At 32.6% G+C, this 11,293-nt stretch overlaps 1 protein-coding gene across 1 annotated transcript; it reads right to left on the bottom strand.

Annotated features, from left to right (window-relative positions):
• Positions 1-300: 300 nt before the first annotated feature.
• Positions 301-9,265, bottom strand: LOC110778563 (putative beta-galactosidase). Its single transcript, XM_021983111.2, has 18 exons — positions 8,949-9,265; positions 8,157-8,252; positions 7,942-8,054; positions 7,258-7,324; positions 6,999-7,091; positions 6,166-6,309; positions 5,329-5,417; positions 4,749-4,854; positions 4,459-4,543; positions 4,246-4,364; positions 3,750-3,914; positions 3,465-3,637; positions 3,273-3,361; positions 2,385-2,494; positions 2,149-2,259; positions 1,732-1,839; positions 1,422-1,627; positions 301-811 (listed from the first exon to the last, which is right to left on the bottom strand). The coding sequence occupies exons 1-18, from the start codon at positions 9,129-9,131 to the stop codon at positions 700-702; spliced, it is 2,169 nt and encodes a 722-aa protein (XP_021838803.1). The 5' UTR covers positions 9,132-9,265; the 3' UTR covers positions 301-699.
• Positions 9,266-11,293: the final 2,028 nt, after the last annotated feature.

The following is an 11,293-nucleotide window of genomic DNA, read 5'->3' as shown; positions in this document are numbered from 1 at the left end:
GTACAATGTAAGATAAAGGACCCTATTGAATTGGAACCTCGCACATGCATTTCCAACCAGACTTGCAGGTCAGAACTATTGGAAGTGAAAGAGATTATAAAGGAAATCCTCACATCCAAAGAGCCCCTAACGGGGTTTGATCCTATAACCTTGAGGTTATGAGGCCAAGCCTTTACCATTACGCCAAGTCTTGCTTGGTACCTAAAACCAATTTACTTGATCGACTGATTTGACTGGTAATTGGCCGAGTACAAATGTATAATAAAACTGTATTGCTAATGGAATGATGGAAAATAAAACTGAAAATAACAGTGCTAATAATATGCATTTCATATTTGATTGATTTTCTTACAGAGTTTACAAATGATATGAGCATAGGTAGAATATACAAATGAGGGAGAATGTCGACTTCAGAGCATATCATGTCTGCAACAATTTCTAGCCCCTAAAGTTTACAGTTTTCTGTTGTAATTTCTTGCATTCAGAAAGATGTATATATCTCTAAATCGTCGCGTATTTTATGTACAAACCACAACTTTGTTGCAAGTTTTCTTGGCAGGATTTTCATAGAGTAATATATAGCAGCATATATTCACCTCTTAAAAGCTCCTCAGCAAAGGGTGCTTATCATATATACCAGAAACAGAACCAATTCAGCTATCATATACTGTATTTCAACTGCAGGTTTTGACTTTGCACTTACATATCTGTTCTTTTTACCAATGAAATTCCCCTCGGATTACCTCCCATCTCTTCGAAAACAACCAGAAGATTACCACTCGGTCTCAACCATGAGCGTGGAACATGGTACCTATAATAATATGACATATATACTAGATTAGTTCCCGTGTCACTCCTGTTGTTTGTTTTAGTATAATATGACATATATTTGTCAAAATGACTGAAAATTTTGCAACTAGGAAATACCGAATAATTGTTTTTACCTCCTTAATAACTAAAACTTGTATGTTACCAACAAAAAAAATAATTTAAAATTTGTTTCTTACCAACTAAAAAATGGAAAAATAGATGAAAACGTTATGTGGGGCCAGAATAACGGTAATATTTCAGATATTTTTTATCTTCTTCCACATTTTCATGTATTTAACTCCCTTTTATTCCTCTGCTTCTTTCTCTTCCATGAATTCACATAATTTTTTCCCCAATAATGTGCAAAATTGACAAATTTCAATGGCAGAAAAAATAGGTGGGTGAACCGTGAAGGAGTGAAAAAAAATCACCAAAAAATTAGAGAAAAATTGAATTAGTGGGCCCCACATAAAAGTTTCATCTATTTTTTTGTTTTCAAGTGGTAAAAAACAAATAATAATTATTTTTAGGTGGTAAAAAACAAAATTTCGATATTTGTAGGTGGTAAAAAATAATTTATCCAATATCAAAAGAAAGGGATTTTTCGTTACCATCTTTGTGAGGGTTGTCCACATTGGCCTAGACATTTAGTCTCAGTGAAAGTTCCAGCATAATTGCACTGCCCACATTTGCCACTCGCTTTGTTTGCAGGCCAATGACGGCCTATGCTTTCACCATTGATCCACATTTGCCCCTTTCCCATGCTGCTCATATCTAATGCCAGTGGATCATTTCCTGCTGGTGTACTGAAAGTTGTCTGAAAATTTTGAAGCAGAAAAGTCAGATTACTTGTATGATTACTTGTGCAGAGAAGAAACAGACTTGTGGTTTAACTTGAAGATCAGGTTAAGATGTTCTCACCTTATACCATGTCAATGGCTGCTTTTGCACGGCTGCTGATTGTTCCCACTCCACGGAAGAACTGCCACTGATAGTATGTAGACCAAGATTTTCACCTTTCATTCCTACCTGCTCACAGAAGTACAGATTTTGAGTGTCTTTCTGTATAAAGTTCCCATTTTTCGGCTATGTCGACTTATTTCAGACAAAATAAATTCAAATAAGTTCAGTTAAGTTCAGAAAAAATAAGAATTTATGACATTTTCACGCACAAAAAAGTTCATTTCAGATAAAATAAGTTCAGTTAAATTTAGATAATATAAGTTCAGACAAAATAAGTTTAAAAAAACAAAAGTTTTTGCTTGACATTTTAAGCCTTCTTTTGAACCTTAAAGCCTGTTAACAAACAGGAAAACTGAGAGCATTGTCAGAACAGACCTTGTAAGACCATTTTGACCTTGTCAAGTCCCATGTTCCTTCGCGCAGACCCTTTAATGTAATCGGACCAAGAACACCTTGATTGTACTTTTCAAAGTGTACACCAACATTCTGAAAGAAATTCAACAAAAAATCAGATAGGTTAACATCAATGTACATAAGATGTTACAGTTGCTAGTGACTACTGACTAGTGAGCTTTGGTCAGAAGAATACTTCATGAAAAAATGAAACTAACCGCGAGTCCAACTGCAGCACTTAGTAATGAAATCTTGTTCATACCAGCCCTTAACTGCACCTTCTTGCTGAATGTCAACTGTGGTGTCTCCAATGAGCCATAAGCAGTGCCTGAAAATCATAGGTATATAGATGGCAAGTTTAATAAAATAGGAAGATGAAAAGAAATACATGTTGCAGAGAAATATCATACTATAATCTTTATTCTTTTAACCAATTTTTTTTTTTTTTTACTACCTACAAAAATATGAAAGATTGTTTTTAATATCTAAAAAACTAAAACTTGTATTTTACCATTAAAACTTGTTTTTTACCACCTGAAAACGGAAAAATAGATGTAACTTTTATGTGGAGTCCACTAATTCAATTTTCCTCAAATTTTCTACACTCCGTGTGTGATTTTCTTTAACTCTTTCACCCACCTCTCTTTAATGCCATTGATTTTGGTCAATTTTGTGAATTATTGGGGTAAAAATTATGTGAATTCATGAAAGAGAAGAAACCAGGGGAATAGAAGAAAGTTAAATACACGAAAACGTGGAAGAAAAGAAAATATCATAAATATTACCGTTATTGTAGCCCCATATAACGTTTTCATCTATTTTTCCATTTTGCAGGTGGTAAAAAACAAGTTTTAATTTATTTATTTTTTAGGTGGTAAATACAAGTTTTTGTTTTTTTAGGTGGTAAAAAAAAACTTATCGATTTTTTTAGGTGGTAAAAAAGCAACTTATCCTTCTTATTGCTTATTATATCAGAATAGAAAATCATACCAGATCGGAAAAAGCAAAAACACTTACAGAAAGGAAGCAATCAGACCAGACCATACCAGACTAAAAACTAGAAAAATCATATTAGACCAGATGAAGAGAACAAGGCCTTAATCTACCTTGAAACTGGCCATTAACAAACACATGTAATGTATGTCCTGCTGACATTATTGTAAGAATTGGTTCTTCTGAGCTTTTCACGGTGACACTGAAACGCAAATTAAAACAGAAATTATCAATATAACTCTCATGGAAGAAAATTAGAATAAAAATTTGAAAAAAATATTATCATGTAAAGAAAGAGGACATACTCTGTCATGTACCACAAGTAGTCAGAGTTATCTCTAGTGACATTCAATTGTTCATATAACCCTGAACCTGAGAAAGTACTGTCATCATCATCTGATGGAGTTTCATCAATGTAGGATTGCCATGAGAAACCATTAACTGGTGTCATCTTTGCATGGTAGCGCGGAGCTGAAACCTGTAAAAAGAAAGATTCATAGAAGAAAATTAGTAAAAAGATTGAATGGAAATGAAGCGAAACAATATATCAGTTTTCTGTCTAACAAAATATTTGATGTTATAATATGTACCCTTGCAGTGTTGTAAACTTCTTTCTTGCAACCTGGTAGGATGCTAATGGACCATGGAGGCAGCTCATATTGAGTACCACTGAAGGTAACTTTCACACTCCATTGAGTGTCATAATTTGCCAAGAAAGCTGCACAACTCCCTGAATTTGAACTGTACACATGAGCCTGCAAAAGTATTTTTTGATCAAATTAGGTGTCAATTAAGGCTATGTTCTGTTCGACTTATTTTGACTTATTCCAAGACAAAATAAGTTCAGATAACTCAGTTAAATTCAGAAAAGTTCAGTTAAAATCAGTTCAGAAAAAAAAAAAGTTCTTTTCATACATTCTCACACACAAATAAATTTATTTCAGACAAAATAAGTTCAGTTAAGTTCAGATAATAGTAAGTTCAAACAAAATAAGTCGAATAGAACGGGGCCTAAGCATATGATTGTCGTGGTTTCAGGTTTTCAGAAGAAAAGAAGACAACAGTACTGAGAAATAATCCAACTACCTCTTGGTTTTTTCCAAGCTTGGTCACTCTTGCATCTGCAGAAACTAAGGCAGGCTCACACATTTTGATTGCTTTGTGCAGATTTTTCAGGTGAGTAAATTTTGGTTCCCTTCGTAAACCTATACATATGTCAAAATTCAAAGTATTACACAAACAGTTCATCTACATAAAAACTCTCCTAGACAAGAATGTTTTGTTTTGATATGATTTTACCATATTCATCAAGTGGAGCATCATAGTCATAGCTCGTAGCAACAAAGCGACCAGCAGTGTTTCCGAAGTTTGTTCCTCCATGAAACTGAGGAAAACAAGCAACAGAACAAGCAAAATCAGTACTAGTAAACATAAGTTGACAGTTCATACCCAAATTAGTGCTCAACATAAGTTGACAGTTAGTTCATAATCAACTGATGAAAACAAGCAACAGAATAAGCAAAATCAGTACAAGTAATTATACAAGTTGACAGTTTATAATCAAATTAGTGCTTAATATGTTTTGTTACCATGTAATAGTTAACAAATGAACCACCATTCTGTATGAATCTTGCAACTGAAAAGGCAACATCTTCTGCAGGTCTGTAAGGAACAGCTCCACCAAATTTTGTGTACCTTCAGAAATTTATGCAAGTAACCAATTTTCAGACAATGGTGTTATGATCTTAAGAAGTACTCCCTAAATGTTTTTCCCGTTTTCTTTTAAGGTGTCAAAGAATGATCTCATTTCTTTTCTTTCCTTTCCTTTTTAATCTACCCTTTGTAATATGTGTGCTTATAACCTCGTAATTCTATTGGTTGGTTGGTTTAAGATTGGATGGATTAATAAGTTGACAGTTTTATTCCTTAAATTCTATTGGCTCATAACCCTTATAACTATTTTGTTTTCTTGTGAAAAAAATGAATCAAAAAACAACAAATCCCCATAAAAGTACAACAATAATTGTTACTCCGTATCTTGTAATGTTCCCTTCTCTTTAATAATCACGTAAAATGGCAAACGGGAAAAATATTTAGGGGCGGAGGGAGTACGAAATGGGAACACGACAAAAGGCGATGTATAAACATGTGTGTGTGAGTGTGACATACCAGCCAGTCCAATTTTCTGTCCACATCTTGGGTTTAGACTTGGAGTTGGGCTCAAAATTTTCGCAGTAGAAACCATTGCAGGTGTTAATCTGTCATAGTCAGATGCCAAAATTTGGTTAGTGAATGAAATGAATGTATGAATTGGGTGCAACCCAATCAAGGAAATATGATGCTAGGTGAAAATAATACCAAATGGAAACATTAGAACAACATAAAATTGGTGAAACATCATTTCAAATGAACCTCTTTCTGATCAATTATTACATAACGTAACTACGGCCTTGTATGGTAAAGAGAGGTTTATGGGCTTTTTTTCAGAGCTGTGGACCACTTTTAGAAGTTTCACTAGTCAAAACCTCTAAAAGGCGTGTTTGATAAAAAGAATTATTGAAGAGAGGATTAAGCTAAAACCTCCCATTTGAAAAAGCTCCTTTCACCAACTTTTTGCTTAGAGGATTGTGTATGTAACATTATAAAAAGACATTCTATCCATAATTGCTATTCTTAAATGCTATAAAAGACAAATGTCCATAAATGTCTATCTTACACAATAAAATAGTTAACAGCTATGAGCAAACCTCTACATGTTAACAAACACATACACAAATAGCTAGTCAAATCTGTTAAATAAAAAACTAATCAGCTAACTGATAATGTAAACAGTAAACAGCTAAACGCTAAACTCTAAACTCTAATTATCAAAAAGGGACTAAACCTTTTATGTTATATCATGATGAGCAATGAGAAAATACCATTTTTAGGGGATCGGAATTGTAAGTTTTAATTTGGGAAATGACAATTTTGGGTTTAGAAAAAACAAAAAGAAGATTGACTTACAACATCACCAGGGGCATCATCTTGCTTGCACATGATCCAAGGTACCCCAGCATTAAGGCCCTCAGCCATTTTGGCAGCCCAGTTTGTGTAGGCTTTACCAGGAGCACCTATTTCCCATTCTACTGGTCCATACTCATTTTCTATCTGTTACATTGTGAAAAAGTAACATAGAAATTTAAATGAGTTAAAAGATGATTAAAAGTTTCACAAATTATAAAATAAAGAGGTAAAAAGAAGTCATAACTTGATTGGTCAAAGGATCAAACTCATCAAGATACATTAACATCAGGTAAAGTTAGTAACGTCACTTCAGTTGTTTACAGAGTAGTTGTTTTATGAGATCACGTCAGAATACACACATGACGTTAGTTAATGAAAGTCAATAACAATTTCAGTTATGCAAATATGGTGTATTCTAATAAATCAGTAACAATCATTAGAACTTTCTTCTCAATAACACTTTGATAAATATGTTGTACGAGGTAAGTAAGTAACGTCACTTCAGTTGTTTGCCGAGTAGTTGTTTTATGAGATGACGTCAGAATACACACATGCCATTAGTTAATGAAAGTCAATAACAATTTCAGTTATGCAAATATGGTGTACGAGGTAAGTCAATAACGTCATTTCATTTGCTTTATGAGATGACGTAAGAATATATACTTGACGTATTCTAATAAATCAGTCACAATCATTAAAACTTTCGTCTCAATAACACTTTGATAAATATGTTGTACGAGGTAAGTAAGTAACGTCACTTCAGTTGTTTTATGAGATGACGTCAGAATATAAACTACGTGTACGACTAGTTTAATGAAAGAACAATATCAAACCTGAGACAATATAATTGGACCTCCTTGCCAGTGGAAGAGCTTTTCTGCCTTCATCATGTTGACAATCTTGGCTGTAAATTCTTGCATTTTTTCCTTCATTTTACAAAATTTCCAAACAAATTAGAAAACATGTTAGCCACAAATTATGCTAAACTTTATGTGATTAATAATATTTAAGATAAAAGAAAAGATGTTTTTTAGTTACAAAAAAGACAAAAAGAAAGAGATCAATAAATAAATAAATAAACTAGTGACTCACTTTGAAAGGCCCATTGTCAGTTCTGAATTCAATACCAGGCACATACTTGAGCCACACAGGAAATCCCCTGAATATAAAAAACAGAACAATATCCATTAGGAAATTAAAATTGATAATTAAATTGAAAAAACAAAAGGTGGTTGAGTGAATATTAGACAAAAGAAAAGCACCATCCACTTTTCCTGTACACTAATTTTATTTATTAATTTATTTATCTAATTTGATTATTGTCAATTTCTTGGTTAGATCTAGTGACGAATCCGGAAAGTGTAGGTAGTGGGATCACTACTTAGAAATTAATGATAATAAAAAAAATTAACTGAAATTAAGTATTTTTTAGAAATATTAATGAAAAATTACTAAAATTAGGTAAATTTTTTCGGCAAGTGGGGTCACGACCCCACTTAAAGCCCATGTATCCGCCACTGGTTAGGTCAGGTTCTTTCAAGTCGAGTGTCCACATTGTCTAGAACTTTTGTAAGAAACCGACCCTTTTTTTTGTACGATTTTTTCTCTTGCAAAAAGGTGTTTATGTTTGTCATATGTTTTCTCGTATATATACTCTATTAAAAATTGTACTTTTATCGAAAGTTAGAAAAAGGTCGGCCGATTTATATACTTCTATATTAATTTATAGGAATATAATTTGATCAGTATTGGAAATATATAACAAATATGCATTACCCAAAGTTCCATTCAGCGCAAACAAAGGGTCCAATCCTTAGATGAACGTAAAGTCCAGCTTGCTGTATTAATTTAATGAACTTTACCAAATCATATCTTCCTTCAAAATTAAACTGCAAAATGTAATAATTAAGTAAATTATATTAATATTAATATTAACCCAAAAAAACTAATAAAAGGAAAAAGAAAAAAAAAAAGGTAAGAATTAGGAGTACCTTGCCAGGAGAAGGCTCATGCCCATTCCAGAAAACGTAAGTTTGAATTACATCCAATCCATTTTCTTTTGCTTTTTGTAAAAGATCAGGCCACATCTACAATACAATTCATGTTACAACCAATTCTTGTAAGAAAAAAATAAATCAGATAAGTTCAGTTAAAATAAATTCGAAAAAAAATAAAGTTGGGTCAAGTACAATTTAGTTCTACGGAGTAATAAATTCATTTAAGTTTAGATAAGATCAGTTAAAAAGAAAAAATGAAAACGAGGTGAATAAAACACACTCTTGATCACCAAGTATCTCTCATATAGTCATATGCATATTACTCTTGCAAACTTTTTATATGAACTTCCTATAATACCCTTAATGAGAGCCTGACACAACGTAATAACAAAAGTTGCACGAGTAAAGACTCAGAGTCACGTTTGAATTCGCCGCTCTCATTTATAATTTGTATTACTCACTTAGCTCGTTCGCACCAAAAAACAAAAAACGTAATAACACGTTTTAATCTAGTGGTTAAGACTCAGAGTTCACGTTCGAATTCGCCGCTCTCATTTATAATTTGTATTACCCACTTAGCTCATTCGCACCTTAAAAAACAAAAACAAAAAATAAAAAAAATAAATTTGAATCCCATTCCATTGGTCTATCTTACATAATTAGTTATGCTCTCAAAAATTTAAAAAAAAATAAAATAAAAAATACGAATTAGATAAATTATGGAACAGAAGATTCGAACTAGAGATAAACGGGAAATATCGTTAAAAGGGGAAGTGAATGTAATACCTCGGGGGTACTTCGGGGATAGTGAATAGAACCAGAGAGGAGAATCCTCCTCTGTTTATTAATAGTAATGGCTTTATTATCATACCAAACATTTGCAGAAACAGGGGAAATTATTGATAAACATATGTAACCCAACATAATTACCATAATAATATTAATCATATTTTTATTAATTCCCATCATTTTTTGTGTTTTATGATTGGAAAATGAAGATGAAGAAGAAGAATTAAGGGTTGTTTGGTATTTTGAGGAGAGAGAAAAAGAGGGAGGGAGTTGAGTTGTTTGTTGGTTGAGTTTGAAGAAGTTGCGAATTGGGAGGGTGGAGGAGCTGAATTTAAACATAGTTTTGTGGGACCAGTTTTTGTGTTTGATCCTCTCTGACACGGAAAGTTTTTTTTTTTTCCCCCTTTTTTTTAAGGCTTTCATCTAATGTTGGAAATGGGTCAGATTTGGATCGGGCGGAATACTATCCGTATTCATCACTCGTATCCATCTGCACTATTCGGTTTATCCGTCAATTGGTTGAGTCATCACCCGCATTCCATACATCCATCATCTGCGGGTGAGCCGTGTGGGTCGTGTGATATTCGGGTGAAAAATATTATGGAGTAACCATTAAAAAATAACCACCTAATGATTAACCAAAAAAAGAAAAAAGTTTGTATACTTACATTTAATTTCGATTACCAATTGTTTGTTGGTTCAGTGATCATTGGTGCTGAACTTGGTAGGGAGAACTCGTGTTCGATTCCTCGGAACAACAATTGAGAGGTTACTGGAACCTATCCACCAGAACTCGCCCCGAATCCGGATTAGCCCTAAAGGTGAATCGGGTGCGCTAACACCAAAAAAAAAACATTTACTTTCGACCCATATAATTACTTCTCATCACGCGCTACTTATATCCAAAAATAATTCAATTAACGGTAATCTTTATAAATAATGGATTTACCAACCCCTTTTATGTTTAAAATATAAATATAAAAATAAATCTATAATAAATGGATGACGGTTCGGGTGATAAATGATAGTGAATTAGGTGATATCACTCGTATCCGGCCGGTATTCTTCACCTGCTTCATCCATCACCCAATTTTCATCAATTTAACTCAGGTTTTCATCCGTTTTAATATACCTGGTAATTGAGTTATTAATTAAATCATTTATGTATATTTCCGTCCCTAGATGCCTTTATCCAAACATGGAATAATAGGAAATAAATCAAGTAATTACGTTTTGTTTCCTTTTTCTTTTCTTAGACTTTTAACAAACATAATTTATGGGGGCTAATAGAAAATAGATAAATAAATAAAAGGATAAGGTTCAACTAATTTTGAATATAGGCGCCCAATTTGGGGTAGATATTATTACTCATTTGTTGAGTAGTTAAGTCACATTTTTGGATTGCCCAAGCTTCAACTTTTGTTTCAATACAAAGCAAAAATTATCCCCTCAAACAAAAAAATACAGAGCAAAATTACAAAATAAAAAATACAAAGCAAAACTCATGGATGTGAGGTTTTCGACTTTTTGTATTCTTCTCATTTCGAGTAATGAGGTTTTGATAATATTCAATTTGTGTATTTAACGTTAGACAAACGTATATGTCCAAAAAAAAAAAAAAAACATTAGACAAACATTGTTTTTTTTAAGAAAAATTAATCATTAATAAAACGTCATACCAGAAACATATAGATCTAACAATACATAACAATTGAATGTTGCGTTCTATTCACCTGATTTCCACTTATTTTTCCTGAACTTATCTTATCTGAACTTATTTGAACTTAACTTAACTTATCTGAACTTATCTAAACTTATTAGAACTTATCAAAACTTATTTTAGCTATAAATTGTACTTGGCCAACCCTTATTTTTCTTGAACTTATCTTATCTGAACTTAACTGAACTTTTCTGAACTTATCTGAACTTATTTTTCCTGAAATAAGTGAAAATAAGGTGAACAGAACATGGCCAATATACTTTTCTATGTATGGATCGGAGTAGGATCATAGGACCCTATGATTAGTCGTTTTCGTACGTAGCTACTCGGTTATAATCCATAATCGTAACAATTTGAAAATCTAATTGACATGTGAGTTAAATGAATGTCCTGATACAAAACTATACATGATTAAAATGCAGGCCAAATTTAGGTTTGGGCAGGTTCACCAAAAAAAACATTCGCTATGTTACACAGAGTATCAAACTAGATTAAAAATTCAACCCAAAACTTGCTATTTATGATCATTTCGGAACGGTTAATTTTATAATTAAAATTTAGGATCAATGAGAACATCCGAACTGAGGGAGAATTACACAATCTCACACTATCATGCATTTTT

Source organism: Spinacia oleracea, chromosome 2, assembly GCF_020520425.1.
Source record: "Spinacia oleracea cultivar Varoflay chromosome 2, BTI_SOV_V1, whole genome shotgun sequence".
NCBI lineage: Eukaryota > Viridiplantae > Streptophyta > Magnoliopsida > Caryophyllales > Amaranthaceae > Spinacia > Spinacia oleracea.
Note: the sequence above shows the minus strand (reverse complement) of the source record. Positions and strands in the feature narration are given on the sequence as shown.